We start from the raw sequence: 22066 nt of genomic DNA on the forward strand, positions 1-22066 counted from the left end.
AATTATCTGATAGTCTTTTTTTTTTACTGGGTTCGGATAAAAGTCTGTGGCGGCCTATTTTTACCCATATGTACCCGAGTCTTGATAATCATACATAGGCTGCCTTAGTTATATAGGAGTTCATCCAACCACAGCCTAGATTTCATATCCTATGTTAAAATAATCGCTTTAACGGAATAAAATGTATTTCATTGTATTTTCTGATCTGAATCAGTCAATCAGATGGTTCATCCTTGTTTGACTTTCAATTTTGACATTCTTTTGAATACATGCGTCCATCTCATGCTTAGGGGTTAAATTGAAGGTCACATGACACAGGCACGGTTCTCAGAAAAAATCTATTGTACCCTTATATTAAGGTATATGGTAAAAAAAAAATTCTGAGATAATTTAAATTCCTGTGTCACATGAAAACGGATTTAATAATGAGATCGAATTATTTAAAATTAATCACGAAAGTTTTTTAGCTTATTTGAGGAGGGATAGGAGGGGTCCTGATCCCGAGATCCCGGGCTTAAAAACTCGAAATCCCGACGTCCCGAAATCCAAAAAAAAAAGATTATCCTGATCCCGAAAGGGTCAATCCCGAAATCCAGAGCTTAAAAACACCCGATCCCGGAGTCCCGATTAAGGTACCGGTCCAACCACCCCAACCCCCACCCCTCTTATTTTGACGACTTGAAAATATTAAACCAAACTGGCTGCTAAAACTGAATTATCATTTCACAATTTCACTTCCATTAATGCATGTAATGATTGAACCAAAAATATAATCATATTTTATTTATTATTAAATAAGTCGTATCTATAAGGCCTTTGAGTATTAAATAAAGTATTGGTTACTTTTATGTCAATAAAACTGAGATTAAAAACGATTAATTGAAAGTGATAATTTGACCGTATGTCCTTATTAACTTCCTTTTTGAAACAGCGCGAGAATTTTTGATAAAGATTATATTTCAAGATTTTACTATATGCATTTAAAATAACAAACTGAAATTAAAAAGTTGTTTAGTAATACATGTACATACAAATAAATCACATACGAAATCAGACAGAACCTTGCTTCTGTGTATTAAACATGTTAAAAAAGTTTTTTTTCCTTCTTTCATCTAGATCTTTTTTTTTTTTTTTGGTTTTTGATAAGAAAGGGGTGTGAGTTGTCTTGTAAATCACGTTTGATATTTATCTCACAATTGAAAAAAAAGTTTAAAACATAATTATGTAAATTGTCCCATATTAAAAAAAAACGTATTCTTTTTACTTTTTACTCTTTGGTCTATGTAAAAATAGAGTAAATAAAACGGAGATTAAAAACGATAAATTGAAAGTGATCATTTGACCGTATGTCCTTATTAACTTCCTTTTTGAAACAGTTGTGTAAGTTATTTATAAATCACGTTTGGTATTTATCTCACAATTGAAAAAAAAGTTTTAAACATAATTATGGAAATTGTCCCATATTAAAAAAAAACGTATTCTTTTTACTTTTTACTCTTTGATCTATGTAAAAATAGAGTAAATATTGTAGAGAGAGAGAGGGACTAATTTGTTGGTATCCTGCTATTGTTCTCTAATTTATCTATAGGGTATATAACTTGTTAGATTTATTTTCAATACAAAGTTCTTTTCTTTACTGTGTATTAATTTTACATTAATAAAACAAATGAAATTCGTCCTCTTAAACATCTCAATTGGAACAATAGTCTTTTATCTCTGAGAATTTTAATACTATCAACATGGGCGTGTGCAAGTTGTTAATTTATTGTAATGCAGTAACATAGGGAACACAATACCTTTTCAAACTTTTATATATACATGTAGTACATGGTTATCTTATAGTAATGTGTGTGTGACTCTAGTACAAGGGGTTGCGGGTTCAGCAATGAAAGTATTTTATTGACAAATCATAATACTTCTTTCGTTATAAACTTTGGAGTGTCAATGTCTAAAACGATTTTATTTTTATTATGCGGAATCGAATTTTACAATAATAACATGTTTACGACAGTAGTATAAAGAAGGTATGAATAGAAATTAAATTAAATCGAATCTTATTGAATTGCAATAATTTTGATTGAATTGAATTTAATCAAATGTTATTCGTTTCATTACGCCTTTTGGACTGGTAATTAAGAACATGTAAGTCGGTTCATTATTAAACTTGAATTACACATTTTTATTACTTTTTTATCATACCAATTTGTTTCTATTAAATTTATTTTTTTCAATTAGTGTCTCAAAATAGATTAAGCATTGTCTTATATTTTATCTTTTTAATGTCTTGTTTTGACATTTTCACCTATAGATACAGCTTCATACAGTTTACAGCAAACTAAACATCTAATACAGAAAATGTGTATTAAACTAGGCATTTCAGACAGTTATTAAAATTATGTGTGCAGTCAAAGAAATATATAAGTATGTGGGTAACGAATTTGAATTGTTTAACATTTTTTCAGGATCAGTGATGGCTTGTTTATCTCCATTAGAAACACATATAATAATTTGTCATGTCCGGTCACGCTATGACACCTTTCATTTAATTGAAATGTATCGGATAATCATATAAGCTGTTTGACCAAAAATCCCGTTTGAAATGTTTTTAGAAATTGAAATCAAAAAAGAGTAGGATATATAACAAGGTAAGTCACAAAAATTGACAATAATTATCCAATGAAATGATTAAATGTGTCTGTCGGTAATGGGTTCTTGGATTTCGATAGTAAACTGTCTGTAAACCATCGTAATTTGATGTGCATGATACTTTAATTTGCTATATCCAACTTAACGGCGAATTATTTTTTTGGCGGTCTCTATTTTAATGGTATTTTTTATACAAGGGAAAATCCAAGTTTCGCATTCTTTCACGATGATTTGAATTCTCGTTATTTTTTTTAAGTATAATATTTGAAAGTCGCGAAAATTAAGTTACGTACAGTATGTATAATGTGATTTTTTTTCTGCATTTTAGTTTCTGAATTCACTCATTTTTATAGATTCAAACAATTATTGTTAAATGTGTGCTTCACGAATTGTATTATTATTATATAGGGAGTTTGATATGTATAAGATCAAAACGATTCAGTTTCTAAAGTCACATGGACAATGCTCGTTAGTTTAAACATATTTATTTATAGTGGATTGGGAAACAAGTTTTTACAACTTATATTAATCCCTTTCCACTTTGCGGGTGTGAGTGCTGCCTTGTAGCGGCATTAGCCTACTCTTTTTCGAAATCTACAAGGGTGTCTTTAACGTGCGAGAGATATGGCTCTCTCTTAACACGGGTCAGCCATTTATCGTCCCCGTCCGACGGACTATATCGTTTCCTCAAGACCATACTCGCAAATGGTGTCAAGGGAGAGCCGAAAATTGAGTTCCTGAAGTTTTCATCCCAAACGGGATTCGAACCAGGAACCTTTGTGTTGGTAGTCCGATGCTCGTTGTCACAGCTATTAAGGACTAAAGACTTGTGATATCTCAGGCATACATGTACTATGTACTATAAACTTAAACACAAAATTTGGATTAAAAACAGTTATTACTTCAGAAAAGATTGTTAAGAGTAGCTTACAACCGTTAACACTTGGTCTTTAATTTTAATTTAAAATGTTTTGCCATCTATCATATTATTCTATATTGCGCAATATTTGAACAAATCTTTATTAGTGTAATAGGAAGGATACGATCTCCTTAATACGATTATGGGTAACAATTATGTAATATTTATTGCTATAAATAGTTTATAAACACTGTAAATAATGTTTAAAAAAAGGTGAAGTAACGAATTTGAATTGAATTGCGAAATCTTATGTTCACAAACCAACCATTTGAAGAGTTATAAATGTTTGAATAATTACTTCAGAATGGCTGATCAATGGTAGAAAATTAGTTATAACATATCGAAATTATTTATTGAAGAATAACGAGTATCACAACCAACGATTTTCACTAAACTTATTAAAGGGTATTTAATGGTCTTGTCACCCATTTTATTATTTTTAATTTTGAGCATGTGATGTCGCGGATAATCCCAGGTCGGATAAAACCATTTGAAGACTTGCCAATTGACATTTGCTCCTTTATTGACACTAGTCCAGTAAGTATGCGCCATTACAGCCGATTGCATCGAGTGTCACGGTAGTTCAAGGTAATATTTTTGGTTAGCTTGCTTGCTAGTCCGACAGATAACCAATCTATCTGTCCGCAGGATTAGGCTATTTTGAAAGGAGGAGAGTATACCTTACATTATACTGAATAACTTCACGGTTCAGTTAGCAAGCAAGCTAACCAAAGATATTACTTTGAGCTACAAAGTCAATGAAATCTGCTGTAAATTTAGGAGCAAACTAAGACTGGTCAACTCATTTTTCACAAAATACAAGAACTGTGATGAGATATGGTGGCATATCTTCCCGTGCTGAAAGTTATCGTCGCTTGTTAACTAAAACCTTAAAAGTATGGCTTTAAATGTCAGTTTAGTAAAAAGAAAATATTCATATTATATTATCTTGTCAGGATCTGAGTGTAGTTGTTGTCACTGGACGCATACAAACGATCCACCATCGTCATACTTTCAATTGAACAGCATTGATTATTGTAAATTTAGAAATTATTGCGATTTTGTCATTTTAGCCTTAAATGCGATTGTGAGTTTTGCGATATTGGGAAAATCCTGTTTAATTCGTATTTTTTTTTAATCAAAATGCGAGTTTAAATTATTACGACTGTAATCTTGTCCATTTTACGCAATAATAAAAACATCGCAATACTTTCAGAATTTCTAGTAATCAAAACACATCCAAATAAGTCCAACTTTTCTTTTTGTCTGTGTTTCAAAAATTGCATCTTATTTTGAGTTGTTTTCCGAAACGTTTAATTATTTTATATTGTCTGTTTACCCACGCATGTATTACTTTTTACTATATATAATTTCTTGCTGTTTGTAACCTTGATACGGAGACGGTGCATTCATGTCTTGGCCTGCTATCTGAACAATATCCAGTATTTAAAGAATACATATATATATGGTAAATTATTAATAGTTATTAGAGTACTTCAATAAGGAGAATTTGCCTTTCAATTTGTGAACTACAGACATCTCGATTGTTCGATAGAAAAGACATATAAAAAAGACGATATGGTATGATTGCCAATCGGACAAATCTTCACAAAAGACCAAAAGACACAAAAATTAACAACTATAGTTCACCGTACGGCTTTCAACAATGAGCAAAGCCCATACCGCATAGTCAGCTATAAAAGTCCCCGATATGACAATGTTAAACAATTCAAACGAGAAAACTAACGGCTTATTTATGTAAAAAGCTGTTTTAAAAATACAACTTTATTTTTTTTACATATTTGTAATTTTTGTAACATACAGAAAATAACTATCATTTTTTTTTGCAGAACATAATGGGGAATTCTGTTTTCATATCTAATGCCAGTTCTCACAACTTGTACGTGAAAGTTGGTTGTGACATCGAATATCAGAAAGGTGCAAACAGAAAATTCGACGCTTTTGGTGGACTTGGAGTGCATGTTAATAAAGAGACTCAATGGAGTTCACCTGATAAATATGGATACACACTAGTGAATAGATATACTTCTATGGAATTTTTCCCTGATTCATCAACAGGCGTCTGCTATGTGACTATAAAATTCGGACTAGATGACCAAAAGACCATTTGCAAACAGCATCCGCTACAAGTGAAACGTGGATTAATAATTGATAAATCCTGCCATGTGCAAAATGTAAAGAATAGAAAGAAATGGACTGATACGGATGGAATTTATCATAAACCAGACCCGAAAAACGAGACAACCTTAACATCTGACGATGATGAGTTTCAAAAACCTGTTGAAGTCACAAGGAAAGGCAGTCTAGCAATAGTGTTAAATAACATCCGTAATAATGACTAACTAAAGATATAAAATTAAAACCAAAACTTCTCTCCACCTAGAATTCATGGGTATTTTAAATTTGTTGTAAATTGCTACTGAAATAAATATTATATCCTTCATATCTTAGAATTTCTATCTTGAGAAAACATGCTGTTTGCAAAGAAAGTTGGTGAAATCTGATCGTATTTATATAATAGTTTTAATAAACGTGTTTACTGAATGAGCATCGCGATTTAATACTAATCTTTACTGTCTCAAAGTAAATATAATACAGCTAATTAGCTTGTAACAAAAACATACAAATTATATAAATCATATATACAACAAAAAAGTCAGTAAAGCAATAGTCTATTTTTACTCGATTCCTATGACAGTTAAAAAGGAACTTAGGCTTCGTACAAGTTTAAACTTGTTGGGTTCAATTTTCCAAATAGTTGGTAGTTTTGTTTTTCAAGTGGAATTCAAAAGTCAGTATTTCGAGCAACAATTTCAGAGAAGTAATGTAGGTCTGACCAATGAATGAAATAAACGTATGCTACTTTAATTAGTTTGCTCGTTTGTATTGTTTTATGTTTGTGGGCATTTTTGTGGGTTATTAAGAGGAATGGGTTTTGCTCATTGTTGAAGGCCAACGTCATTTGGTCTCTCATGACGAGTTTTCTCATTGTCAATCATACATCTTGTGTATATTTCGGAGTTGAGTGTGACGTCCATTATCACTGAACTAGTATACCCTTTTGTTAAGGAACCAACTAGAGCACGACTACGGGTGCGGGAGTTTCTCGCTACATGGAAGACCCATTGGTGGCCTTTGGCTGTTGTCCGCTCTTTAGTCGGGTTGTTGTCTCCTTGACACATTCCCCATTTCCATTTTATCTACTTATTTTTACAATACCAATTGCAATAGCTGCAGATTGAGAATACAAAGCAATATAAACTCTAATGTTGCAACTTTTATAAACATCAGCACATGTCCCTGTACCCTAAGGTTCTTATCAGATGATAATCTGTCGGGTTTACAACAGAACTTGAAAACGATGGTTATTTGTTCATTTTCTTGATTTTTGACGTCTTTTTAGATTTTACTGTGTTTGGTCCTATTCATCCTTATTACATGTGTAGTCCAGTGCCGGATCCAAAGGGGGGGGGGCCGGAGGTTGGAATCCCCCTTTCTTGGGACGATCAGTGCATTTGAATGGGAGCATATTGTTGGAACCCCCCTTTTTACTCTGGGTTGGGACCCCCCTCTTTTTGAAATGACTTGATCCGCCACTGTAGTCCGATAATGTTTGACGCCTAGCGGGGCTAATTGGACATTAGGGCGCAATTAATACAGATACACACACTTACTTGCATGTTTAAGCTTCGAGGACTTCAAGTGTATGCTCACATGCAAGCACTTTTGAAAAAAATAGTAGAAAATGAACTAAGCTAATTTGCTTCAACGGATTAATGTCACATGATACCTGATACGTGATACCTGATAAAAATTATACAAACAAAAGAAATGAACTTCCTACAAGTTGATAAATATTTTTTATAATAAAACAAAACCACCTTTCTAACGATGTATCATAAAAACAATGCAGTGCCATGTTATTATATTTTCTAAATTAATGTGCTTGTTATTTCCAGTAATTCCTCTTTCTAGTTAGATGTTTGATATATGAAAAAAAAGAAGATGTGTACGATTGCCAATGAGACAATTCTCCACAAGAGACTAACATGACACAGATATTAACAACTATAGGTCACCGTACGGCGTTCAACAATGAGCAAAGCCCATACCGCATAGTCAGCTACAAAAGGCCCCGAAATGACAAAGTAAAACTATTCAAACGAGAAAACAAACGGCCTTATTTATGTAAAAATAAAATGAACGAGAAACAAATATGTAACACATAAACAAACGACAACTACTGAACTAGATAGTTTATTCTCATAAAACCATGCAAGTACAAAGGGTACAGAGAAGTTGGACAATAATATACATAAAAAAAATCGGATGAAATAACATATAAAAGAATACACTAACAGTCAAATGGAAACGTTGAAACTGTAAAAAGAAATATCTTTTGTGTATAAATATGATAAATAATGGTTGTATAGAAGGAGTGAGTTTATTATTAATACATCGTATACAATTGCAGAGGTTTCTGAGTGTCTTTGTTATTATTGATTTAAACATTTGTGTTAAATTTGATAATGTTATGTCTCGGTATTATAAAAAAAAGAAGATGTGGTATGATTGCCAATGAGACAACTATTCACAAAAGACCAAAATGACACAGACATTAACACCTATAGGTCACCGTAGTTCATTGTGAATATATCTTCTTCTTTCATCATGTAATGCTGGGCAAACAAAAATATAATGATATTCGTCCCCGATATCTTTATTCGTACATGTATTAAACATGTTTTCCCTTCTGTCAATGGTATGCCGTCTCCCATTTTCAATTCGCAGTAACTATGTGTTCTACATGGTACATGTGTGAGACCCTTTGCAAAACCTCAGGATTAATTCACAAATTTAACCGAGACATTTTCACACAAAAAGTTTTGCTATATTCCCTATGTATTGTGCTTTTTCACATGGGCAACATATATATGCAGTTTGTTGATACCTTCTGGAACAGGGATAGTGGATACTATTCATTTTTTTAGACGTTTAACATATTTATTCCCATATATTCACATTGAAGATAACGATATTTTTTTCACAAAATGTTTGTAATTTAAAACACATTGAATGATACCATGCACGTGCAGTTTAATTGAACTGGTTTTTAAGACGATTTCTGAAAGACAAGATACATTTTTTTCAATAGATTATTGGTTAAAAACGTCTTTTCCATTCAGATTTTGAATTAATACAATTTACCAAGAAGGACCTTTCTAAAACGGGCATCAAAGAGTTCTTGAGGAAATTAGCTCTTTCTCATTATAATAGTTAATGCCAGTTAATATGTTTAAATGAATTCTAACTACAGATTTACATCGGTTGAAAAAATGATTGTCATTCAAATAATTTAAAGTTGTTTTTGTTCACTGAAAGAAATACTGCGTACCAAACACTTGAAAGTAAGGAATAGCTTTCTTCCCTTAATAATGATTTCATAAACACTCATCAGTTGCCATTGTGCATTGAAATAATATTTTTAGTGGGAAAATACAATTGAGTTAAAGTAAAAGAAACTTCTACAAATTCACCCTATAGAGACATCAATTAAAATACAAGAACTAAGGCATACTACAGTCAATTAATCAGAATACGCAAATTACAATTACAGAAGGTATTGACGCATACATGTACCACAGTCAACCAATAAGAATACACAATTTACAAATACAGAAGGTATTGACGCATACATGTTCCACAATCAATCAATCAATCAGCATACATAATTTACAAATACAGAAGGTATTGACGCATACATGTTCCACAGTGAATCAATCAGAATACACAATTTACAAATACAGAAGGTAATGACACATACATGTTCCAGTCAATCAATCAGAAAACACAATTTACAAATACAGAAGGTATTGACGTATACGTCAGGCAATCATTTAGAAAACACAATTTACAAAAAATAGAAGGTATTGACACATACATGTAACAAAGTCAATCAATCAGAATACACAATTTACAAATGCAGGCGGTATTGACGCATACTTTATACAATCCATCAGTGAACAACATTTACAAATAAAGCCAATATTGACGCATCAATCAACTTCATGCAAATAATCAGAATATATAATCACAAATACAGAAGGTATTGACGCACACGTCAGGCAATTATTCATAATACACAATTTACAAATACAGAAGAAATAGATGAACACGTCACGCAATCAATCAGAATATAAAATGATTAAAAACAGACAGTATTGACGCATACATGCACTACATGCAATCAATCAGAATACAAAATTTGCAAATACAGAAAGTAATATTAGCTATTCCATGATCTCTTTCAAAACCTTTCCTAGTGCTTCCTTGTAATAGCCGTCACGTCTGTGAAAAGCAAGACAATGGGCTGATTTTAATCCCATAGGAAATCTGACATTACCTACAATTTTCACAGGAACTACCAATGGATTTTTATCAACTAATGCGGAAGTCAGATTTTTCAACTTGGAGACATCAGGCCAGCAACGTTTCACAAACACATCGGATACCAGAATGAATATTAGTTTTGCTGTCTGTATTTGTTTTTCAGTTTTGCCTAGAAATTCCTCAGTGGTGTTGTTTTCAATTACTACATCAAGTATTTTATTTTTCGACACTGCTTTTTCAACGTCACACTTAAATGATTCTAAATCTTTTGTATTCTCTACGGCTGCCATCACTAGTACCGCTGAAAAAAATTATAGATAATTTTGTATAAATATGATAAAGCTGATTGCCAATTAGACAACCATTAACAAGAGACCAAATGACACAGATATTTACAACCATTGGTCAACGTACTGCTTAAACAATGAGGAAAGACCAAAGCACATAGTCGGCTATAAAAAATCCCGAAATGACAAATATAAAACAATTCAAACGAGAAAACTAACGGCCTAATTTATGTTAAAAAAATAAACGAAAAACGAATATGTAACACATCAACAAACGACAAACACTTAATTACAGGCTCCTGACTTGGGACAGGCACATACATACATAATGAGGCGGGGTTAAACATGTTAGCGGAATCCCAACCCTCCCCTAACCTGGCACAGTGGTGTAACAGTAAAACATAAGAACGAACTATAAACATCAGTTGAAAAAGGCTTAAATAGAAATACGGAGATCGTTTTATTGAAAGGTTTCTCCTAAATCAAAACTCGCATTTGCAATTTAAAAATATTTTCATGCAGCATTTCCTAAATGTGAAATTGTGCACATATTGGTTTCTTCAACAATTGCAATAAAATGCAACAATAGATATTTTTAACATTTTCAAAACAAATTTATTATGTTTTTCTAGAAATATTAATATGTAAACTAAATAAAATAATAAAGTCTTGCTATTGCTTACATCACCGTTATTTCAAAATAAGGGTTGATGTCACATTCAAAGTCATTCTGCATCTATCAATTTTATGAGCAACACCTGGGATAACCCCGGGTTTTCATGCTGCTTAGTTCTATGTTTTTATGTTGTGTTTTGTATACCAATTGTTAATGGTGTTTTTTTTCCGGTTTTGTTTTTGGTCATTGTGCATGCATTGTCATTTTATTATCGAATTAACTCTTTCAGTTGGATATCTCTTGTCGCATTTTTGTAAGGATCACGTTGTGAAAAAATGATAATCTGAAAAAAAGATATATAAATCAAAGAGACATATGTTTGATTTCTTCTTCTGGCAATGGACCGATTCAAAAATCATCACAGTAACGAAGCCCAGTTGCAGCATTTGCAACTATTTACCGGATTTGTTATCACATAAGCAACACGACGGGTGTCACATGTGTAGCAGGATCTGCTTACCTTTTCGGAGCACCCGAGATCCCCCCGAGTATTTGGTGGGATTCATGTTGTTTATTCTTTAGTTTTCTATGTTGTGCCAGGTATACTATTGTTTGTCTATTTGTCTTTTTCATTTTAAGCCATGGCGTTGTCAGTTTGTTTTAGATTTATGAGTTTGACTGTCCCTTTGGTATATTTCGTCCCTCTTTTGCAACAATAAGAATGTCAAGTCTAGTACTGAAGTTCCCATTATTAAAAAAAAAAGAAAAATTACAATTTGGACACGTTATATGATTTTCTTTATGATGTAACAGTGAAACTGCAATTTTTGATACGCTATTTAGGCAAACTATTTTAATTCAAAACTATTTAAGATATAACTGTAACACTAACCTGGTTTCTCATTCACAGGTTTGGGATCAACATTCTCTATAAAATTAATAATGAAATATAACAGATGATATATTTATATATTAAATATTATAATAAATACACTATATACATATTAAAAATTATAATCAATTGCTTTGACATAAATCCGGTATATGGCTAAACAGTAGGAGTTCGTTTAGTCCGATGCTTTTTATTGGTCTCTTTTTTGTATTTCATACTGGCATTCCATATTTGTTAATCAAACCACATGCTTTGACTTTTAATCTAACGGACTGTAGCTTATATTACCTTATTGCGAATGAACGGAAAGAGAATTAAATCTTAAACGTGGTTTGATGTTTTTTTCAGTAGATTTTGCTTTTTACAAAGTCTTTTGTCATGATCAAGTTATTGAAGAAATGTTTGTCTTGGGAATAGAGTTTTATATAACTAGTACCTTCTTTTTCTAAAATATCTCAATATACTGTAATTCAGAAAGTTTTGTAATGTTTTTATAAATGGAAGAATTGTGACGGGATAGTTTTCACTAAAATTAAAACATTCATTTGAAATTAGCTTAAATAAAATTAAGCATTCCAAATTGTAATAGCTTTTATATAAAGCATGTCCTAAATCTTACATCTTGCAATTTTGGTTCTTTGCTTAACAATCGCAATAATAATTGCAACCATATCTTTGTTATAGTTTGTGTCATAGAAATTCAATTGCTGTGTGTGAAAAAATCAATGTTTAAACTTAATAAACGGAACAATGTATACAAAACAAAGACATCAGCGTAGTATTTGATTTTGTCTTCTGGAAATAGACCTGTTCAAATGCAACTACTGTCATTGTAAGTTACGACACGCAGTCGAAGTGTTTGCAACAATCAGAATGTAAAGCTTAGTGAGGTTCCTATTATTTACACAAAACACAAAAAAAATAATAAATTCAATCTGCATAGTTATGTTAAATATTTTTTTCTTCTTTTTTGAATGAAATAACAGTTAATATGACAATAATAGACACTTGTTTGAATTATAATCGTCCTTACTTATAATACAAATTGGTTTCTTAATTGCATCTTCATCAGGCAATATGGAATTAACTATAAAAATATGTTACTTACATCATGTACAGCATTAATACACAATACAACTATATACAATTGTTTCACTTTACACACTTCAAGTTAAAACTATCTTTTAATATAAATATCCGATCTTCCGCAGATCTTATTAGAGTTCTATCTGTGTTTTTTCATTAGTGATATATTTTGTTAGATCTTTGCTCGTCTCGAATTTGTAAAGTGGAGTGGTTTTCCATATATATTAATATCAAACCGCTTACGACATGCTATGCAATTGATAAACAATGTTACCATTTTTTATTTTTTATTTTATTGATACACCAGGCAAATCCAATCTAAATCAATTAATAGGTCTATACAGAGCTACTTTTGCATGGGTACTTTTTTCTGTACTGAATATATATAGTACTAGAAATTTACTTTTAATATCAAGTACTATTTCTTTACTATAGAATTATTGTAAAATGCTGGTACTTGTATTTCCCAGTACTTAACTTGTACTTAAAATATTGATAAAAAAATGATACCAAAATTGATCCCAGTATTGCATGGTGGAACATGATAACTAAAGAGATTTGAAATAGACAAACTTTCAAAATGCTGAAAATGTAACTGTACAACCAAAAATATGTAGTACTTAAATTTCAAGTACAAATCAAATACTGTAAGATACATGTACCTAAATGTTACAATAATTTTGAAGTAATAAGATAGTACTGAATATCAAAAGTAGATTTCCAGTACTACAGTTTTTTTGGTACAGAAATAGTACCTATGCAAAAGTAGCTGTGTATATTGAACTAGGTCTCCCACACATTACATAAAAATCTACGGACTGTCATGTGTTTGTGAATGAGTTTGTCAAGTTTAGACACCAATGTGTTTGATCTTATAATATTATCTTTAAACAGTGACATGAGCATTAATTGTTTCAACAGTTTGATATAACTGGTATTATTGCATAGCACTATAATATTTCCCACAGAAAGTAAACAAAACTTAGCGTGCAATAAATTCTAATATTGCACTTGTGCAATAAATCTTCAAAATTCATGACGTCATCCACGACAAAATCTTAGTTTAAACCAATTTTTAGTTTCAAATATTATATTGCTATACAATAAAAGGGATATTGCATGCATATTGGGGAATATTATTTTTAAGATTCTTGATACTATTTGAATTCAAGATTATAATTGGCATTTATTTTACAATACCTGGTTTCTCATTGACAGGACTATCACCATCAGTAACTATTAAAAATAAACAATTAAATGATACGTACAACATGAATGCAAATTAAACCACATTCCTAAACCGTTTCAAGTTGAAATGAATTCTATATATTATAACATTATGAATTCTAAAATCTATTTTTTGACAACCTTGTTTATTCCTATCTGTGTTTTTTATCAGCTTTTTGTAGTTGGGTTGTTTTCTTTTTTGTACTTTAGAGTGGTTTTCCATATAATCATATTGAACCGCTTCTATTATTTGATTTACTATGCCTTTGTCGGTTCCGCTACGATCTTATGTTTCAAAAAAAGACAACATTGTCTTTAAACAATAATATGAACAGTATTTTGTTAAGATCTTAATATAACTCGTATTATTTTAAGAAAACATTTAGCATTTCAAAAGTGAATTCAAATACAAATGATATGACTTGATCTGTGAGCAGAAAGATATTTTTTGAGATATAACAGTATAACCATTTAAGGAATGACTGTAATATTTTTTCCGTCTTGAGAAATAACATAAAACATTCGGTGCCCACTGAATAACGCGCGTATATACAGTATTATATTACAGTAATATCTTATAATTTAATTTATAATTTAATTCTTAATTCCATTTTAAACCGTAGAAAACCACGAAAAAACGATGATGACGTCACGGTCACATGACTAAATTATGTCTATGGGCTGATTACAAAATAACGTCACCCAATCAGAAGACCCGTTACATCCAAAATTAAATTATTGAAACATGGAACATATGTCTGCATTGTATGTTAAATTCCTGTAATGATAACAATGCAAAGTTCTTAAAATCCAACTTATTTTGGTTTACCGGGGTTTCACTATTCAAAACTATCCAACAAGAAGCAGTAATTTATAATTTGACTCATATTTCAAATATGCTTTAAAAATAATTTCGCAGGTAGGGGATATTTCGACTAGCTTATATTTTCTCTTTTAAAGGCACATTTTTTGGCATTAAAACACTCCCTTCTTCATATATCTTGATATCAAATTGGTTTCTAACGTTGTCTAATGTTAAACATACCGACAATGGCTAATTCCTGTTTAATAACTTCTAATTCTTCTTTGTGCTTCACTAGTAATTCGTTTTCCCTTTTTAATGTGTTTCTGAAAATATCTAATTCATTTACTTGCTTCTTGTGTAAGTATTTTAGGGCTTCTTTGTCTTTTTGAATGGAAATAAATTCACTTCCTAAAGTCTTCTCTGAACATTGTAAAACATCTGCCTCTGACCGCAAGTTTCTAATCTGAATTTCAATTTGCATTTTTTGTTTAGCACATTCTTCCATCTTCTGGCGGCATGATTCAGACTTGCTTGTCAGTTCAGTTGCTCTTTCGTCAATTTTCTGTAAATCTAGAGTCTTATCAGCAATTTTTTGTTTTATAATTCTAGTTGAACTTGAAGACATGGATACAAGATTCTGCTTTATTCTCATCTTTAATTTCAATTTCGATCCTGTAGCCGATAATTCCATGAATCCATTCTCTAAATTAAAATATAAATCAGATTTCATGTTTCTTTGTGACGAAACCCAATCATCAAATAAAAATAATTCTACAGCAAGCAACTGCCAAATGTAATGCAATATTGCGTTAAAATCCCGCAATATAAGTGACATTAATATGTCCACTGTTTGGTCTCATAGTTTTCTATGATAGTAAACAAATAAACAGTATTGCACTACTACAGTTTGTATGCTGACACCGGTGTAATATATATTATTCTTATACAGCAAGAATACTGCATTCTGATTGGTAAACTACATATGTGTAAATACTAACCCGCTATTGCTAAAAAAATTATTACCGTATGTTTAATAGGATTTCCTTCTTGTGAACAGTGATATGAAAATTATTGATACTTATTTGATTTCAAAATAATAATATAAATAACTTTACACTAGCACTATGAAATTATAAATATATATCATGTTAAGGAGGGGTATTTGCGAAAAATAACAGTCGAGAGAACGTTAAATTTTGCGAGACGTAAGGCGAGGGGAATTCATTCTCAAGATTGGTATTTTTCGCAAATACCCCTCAGGAACATGCTTTATCTGTTTAATTACACCGAATGTTAATGTTCAAAAGCGCATTGATGATCATGACGTTACAAACGTCCCGTCGGATAGAGTATTTATTTGCAAATACCACGACATAAAGTCTAAAAAAGGCATATCTTTTTGGCAAATACCCTGGTGGCGTTTTAAAAAAAATAACGATATTCATTTGATAACAGTAAATTCGTGAAAAATACACTGCCTATCAACCAATCAAATCACAAGATTCTTACATAAGGTTTAATTAACAATAAAATATTACATACAACATAAATACGACAACATAATAATGCATACATCCTGAGGAGTAAAATTCTGTATTCTCTTGCTTACATAAAGATAACTTATGGTATACCTATTGTATGGAATAAAACAATTACGATTGTTGCATTGTATCAAATTATTCTTCAAGTTGTACAATGTTGTAAATGTCTTGATTAAGAGTATCATAAAATATGAAATCATTATGATTGATATTCAGGTACCCAGACAGAACATCTGTAAATGTTACAAAAATACCTCCATACTTAAAAAATCAGTCTGCACCTATCAATTCTTATACCTTTACCAAAATAAAATTATAAACACATGTTACATGATCTCAATATTGACTAGTTCAAATCTAAACCTCTTGATTGCACCTGTGCAAGTCCAGGTGACAAAGTTGTTACTGGTGACATGAACCTGGTCAGTAGTTATCAAAGGTACCAGGATTATAATTTTGTACGCCAGACGCGCGTTTCGTCTACATAAGACTCAACAGTGACGCTCATATCAAAATAGTTATAAAGCCAAACAAGTAAAAAGTTGAAGAGCATTGAGGATCCAAAAGTCCAAAAAGTTGTACCAAATACGGCTAAGGTAATCTATGCCTGGGATAAGAAAATCCTTAGTTTTTCGGTAAATATTTCTTTTTTACTCTGCAAAATTTGTTATTCAAAGTCCCGAAATAGTACGACCCTAAATCGATCAATTTGAAACACAACTTCAAAATACTGATCTTCGTATATTATGCCAGACAAGGGCTACAATGCGAGAATGCAGACGAGATACTCTTTCTGAATGAATGAAGGCTATGATGTCGTTGATATAAATCAGAATTAAGAAACTGAATGGGTCTATGAATATCCGAGATTTGTCAATCTTTAAAGACCCAAACATTTAACTTACCTTAACCAAAGAGTAATTGCAACAGAAGATTTTTAAGTTTTAATCCCTAGCATCATATATACCCGAAATATACAGAGAAAAAAGTCCCATAAAATGTTCCTTGAAGAAGACTTTTAAAGAAATCACCATTTAAATTCCTATGGAGATTTGCATTGGAAAAGGGAGATAACTCATGCAAAAATGGCAGAAATATCAATAAAAATTGATACCCAATTATAACTTTACCACTTCTATTCATCAGACTGTACTGATTCTAGATTTTTTAGCAGTCCTTAGACCATAACAAACATTTTTAAAGGTGTTTTCATATATTTTATCAAACTATAATCTAGATGACCATTTATTGAATTTTGCAAAATATCAAGGTAAAGAATCTCATATTTAATAAAAATAATTAAGCATGTATTCTTCTTTTTGTGGTTTAAAATTTCTTTAGATAAGTACGATGCTGAAAACAAATAATATACTACAGATATAAACAATACCAAATTTTCACATATTTTTTTTCAAATTGGTCTCAAAAGCTTCAAATTTGTAATTTCTTTAATGAAAAATGCACAAAAAAAAATAAAGCTACCCATAACACTCCGGTTTTGTATATTTCATAAGCAGAAGTTAATACAATTCAGTTTAATACAAACTTATAACCCATCAAAGTATCATACTGTACATAAATTTCAAGAACATCAACCCAAAATTGACCAAAAAAAGACTCATTTTTGCAGAGTTATCTCCCCTTCCAATGTTAATTTTCATAGGAAATTAAAAACGCTGATTTTGAGTTTTCCTCAAGTAAGATTTATGGGACTCTTTTCTGTGTATCTTAAGGGTATACTGCTATAGATTAGAACTAACACATTTTCTGTTGTAATTAGTTCTACATGTTCTAGGTCAAATCTTAGTTTGACTGGACTATAAAGACAAGGTCGTCACATAAACAACAGATTTTGAGAGGACGAAAGAGCAGATTGATAACTTTGTCCAGCGAGACGAAGCCAAGGTTGACAATATTTTATCGAGAGGTAACAATATGCTCTATCATCCTCTCAGCTGTGTGTTATCTGGTTTATAAGATTAAAGGGTTTGTTTAACTATCAATTAAACTTCGAATTCGAAGAAATACACTATTGGGTCTGTTCATAACCACGATCCCGGTATTCAATAAAGTGCACACTTGATAAATCGTCGCCATGAAGAGTAATTGGGGATTTGCCATGGAACATTATACACCTATTGACTTGGTGTGAGGGTAATAGCAAGTTTGTTGTCCCTGAGATACCAACTATTGCTCGAGGCAAAGCCGAGAGCAATAGTTGCTATGCGAAGGGACAACAAACTTGCTATTTCCCGCACAACCAGTCATTAGGTGTTTTATTATACTGCACAACACAGCCATTAAGTGTTTTTATATACAAAATAATTAATTTTCTAAATGTATATATATATATATATATCATCTGAAAGAAAAGAAAAATGCCACATAACTTTACATGCATATCATATGAACTATATGTTTTTTTATAATTTTTTTTATATTTATAAATATTTCATTAATTTTAATCAAGCCTAGAAATACTTGGTTAAACTTTCCGTGCTTAAAATAAATTCTAGCTAAAGTACACCAAACGCAAATTCACTTTTAATATATGAAGAGAAAACCCATATTATGAATAAGGTACTATATTTTAGATCTTTAAAAAATTTCTCATGAAGATTTTCTTTATCTTTTATAATTGCTTCTTGTAAGTGAAATTACAATCAACATGAACAGATTCCACCGTTTACAATATTAGAGTTTGACGTTGCAAAGCATACCATTTGCATACGTAACCAAGCAGAGTAGTCAATGACATCATTATGGTCCAATGAAAAATAAGCATGAAAAAGTACGGGAAAGATGATTATGAAACTATTAACCGGGGCAATAGTCTTTGAAACTATTGACTGGCAAATGGTTCTGTGGAATGAAATAGCACAACTATTTCATTATTTTTTAGATAGAAAAAACATACTGAGGTATAATAAAGTATATTATTTCCCTCGTATTAACAAATCAAAATTTGGTATTTTGGCATAAAGTATAATAGTGTTATTTGTTTGGTCTACACCTAATGACTTAATTAAAAAAGTGAATGTTATCATAACAAATTTTTAGAAACTGTACCTTTTGGTAGTCCATTAATTCGCGCTTCCAATGCAGTTATCTTTTTTATTAGATCTTCTCGATTCACAAATTTTAGAATTGCTTTTAGAAATCCGAAATTGTTCTCATGTACCAAACATGTCTCATGTAGCTTTTGCATAAGGTCAACACAGGTTTTTATCTCTTCAAGTACCTTTTTTCCAAATTTCTCCCGCTTTTTTGTACGTAAATACGCCTTTATTTCCTGTAGCTCCTCTACAAATATATATTAATGCATTTCAAAACAAACATTAGTAATAAGATTAATGAAGTCCACAAGCAATATCATAATTCAATTTTTATCTGTAAATATGTAATCTTTCAAACAAATAAAATATCAGAGAAACTACAATATCGGAACGTGAAATATTGGTCCTCAATGATCTTCAACTTTGTACTTCATTTGACCTTTTTAATATTTTTTTATTCGAGCGTCATTTGATGAGTCTTTTGTAGAGGAAACGTGTGTCTGGCGTAAATACGAAATTTTAATCCTGGTATATTTGATGATCTTCTCGTGAAATATTGGTCCTCCATGCTCTTCAACTTCGTACTTCATTTGGCTTTTTCAGCATTTCTTTATTCTAGCGTCATTGATGAGTCTTTTAAAGACAAAACGTGCGTCTGGCGTTTATATGAAATGTCAATCATGGTATCTTTGATGAGTTTATATATAAAACAAAAATCATAATCTTAAAAGTCAAAATACGAATGCTAACATTATTGTCAGCGGCGAGAACGTAAAGTTCATAGCTTAAGATTGTATGTCAATATATTTATACATATACTAGTATACATATAGTATAAAACAAAATACAACAATAATTATTTACTCGGGGTGGGGATCTACTTCAATACGTAAATGATAGTGAGTGACGCTAGGGTGTTGTTACCTTACTCTTTTCAGTTAATTTATATTTTGAAAATATATATCTTTTCATGTATTGCGTAAGAACTAGTGTTGTCAACGATTAACCGGTTAACCGGTTAACCGGTCAAACGACCGAATACCGAATACCAAAACCGCTAACCGGTTAACCGGACTTTTTTCCAATTTTGATAGATTTCATATAAATTTGAGATAAAATTATTAAAAGTTATGTTTGGTCGAAGATTTTTAGTCGTGGTAATTAATTTGACAGATCAATTGTCCAGTATATTGATTGCTATTGTTAATCCTATAAACATATAACTAATTAGAACATGTCTATCAGCTCGGAGCAGAATCTTAAAGAAACATCATTAGTATACATGTTTTTTTAACAGTAACTCTAAATCAGTAGTCCGATTAAATTTTACGATTTAATTCATTATTTCGTTTCTAATCTAATATTATGTAAACCTACATCGAAATGTGCAACCTCCGTCGTGCAAGGCTTAGTCTTACTTGTCACCGAAATGCTAATTCAAAAATTGTGAAATGCAAACCAATTTGAATGTAAGCAATGTATACGTGATAGTACGCGTAACATGCAAACAAAGTAAAGAAACAGGCTGCACAGTGACCTATCGATGTTAATTTCTGTGTCATGTTGATCTCTTGTGAAGAATTGTCTCTTTGTCAATCATACCACATCTTCTTAATTATAATTAATCATTCAAATTGAAACATTCCACACTATTTTCAGAGACAACAATTCAAAAGGGAAGAATTATCAGTTTCAGACATATTCAATTTTACGAGATCAAAAATTTTTTTTTATCGTTTAATCTGAAATTGGTACAAACTCTATAGTTGATACGGTGTAGTTGATTATTAAAAGTCAAACTTCGCCAGGAATCGCCACAGACAAGCCTTATAGTACCAAAGGACAAACTTAAATTCTAAAAGCGTAAATTAATGAATTGGATGAAAGGTTGTCAAATTGACACTCATACAACATCTTATATCTATCTGTAGGGTACTATTGATAAGGCTTTCAAACACCAACTAAAACTACCGGTTAACCGGTTAACCGGTCGAACGATTATCCGATTAACCGGTTAGGCAAAAGTGTACGATTTGACAACACTAGTAAGAACAAATGTAACCTTTTCCCATATTGTTTTGGTTTCATGTGTAATGTGAGAGTAAAATACCAAAGTGCAAAAAGAGAAATTGATTGATAAAAACAGTCGGGAACACCAAGAAAGATGACAGATGAAGAAGCTGTGAGAACTTATTGACCTAATCATATGTTTCTGATTGTTTTGCAGACCTATTCACATATTTTCAAGCTTGAAAAGGTGACACAGGAAATGCACCCCCCCCCCCCCCCCCCCCTCCACCCTTCCCCCGAGATAATTTACGATAGCTACAAAATAATTGTAAGATAATACTTACGATCAGTTATATTTCTCCAAATTTCTCTCTCCACACGCATTAATTCTTCGTGAATGTCAAATCCGGTCGGCTCCACTTAAGGAAATAATAATGTTTGATTAACTGACAGTGCCGAATGCAAATTATAATACTTACTATTTACAATTTATATTTTTTTCAATTTGAATGAAAAAAAACCACTTATTGTTTAATCATGATCATGAAGTGTCAGTTCATCAAAAGATAT

At 31.3% G+C, this 22066-nt stretch overlaps 1 protein-coding gene across 2 annotated transcripts; it reads left to right on the forward strand.

Moving 5' to 3' along the window:
* Nucleotides 1–2081: 2081 nt before the first annotated feature.
* On the forward strand, nt 2082–6457 carry LOC134694618 (uncharacterized). 2 transcript variants are annotated; one of them, XR_010102566.1, is made up of 3 exons: nt 2082–2142; nt 2463–2645; nt 5416–6457. XR_010102566.1 is itself a non-coding variant. In XM_063555652.1 (2 exons), exons 1-2 carry the CDS (start codon nt 4022–4024, stop codon nt 5926–5928), a joined length of 594 nt encoding a protein of 197 aa, XP_063411722.1. In that variant the 5' UTR covers nt 3990–4021; the 3' UTR covers nt 5929–6457. The 2 variants fall into 2 exon arrangements, 1 of the variants encoding a protein (XP_063411722.1); XM_063555652.1 differs by lacking the exons at nt 2082–2142; nt 2463–2645 and adding an exon at nt 3990–4102.
* Nucleotides 6458–22066: the final 15609 nt, after the last annotated feature.

This window comes from Mytilus trossulus, chromosome 13, assembly GCF_036588685.1.
Source record: "Mytilus trossulus isolate FHL-02 chromosome 13, PNRI_Mtr1.1.1.hap1, whole genome shotgun sequence".
Classification (NCBI taxonomy): Eukaryota; Metazoa; Mollusca; class Bivalvia; order Mytilida; family Mytilidae; genus Mytilus; species Mytilus trossulus.

Excerpts from the sequence above, each read along its gene's own strand:
- LOC134694618 (XM_063555652.1), top strand. The coding sequence starts at position 4,022 with ATGTCGCGGATAATCCCAGGTCGGATAAAACCATTTGAAGACTTGCCA. Across the intron at positions 4,103-5,415 it reads CCTTTATTGACACTAGTCCA|AACATAATGGGGAATTCTGT; the intron begins GTAAGTATGCGC and ends TTTTTTTTGCAG.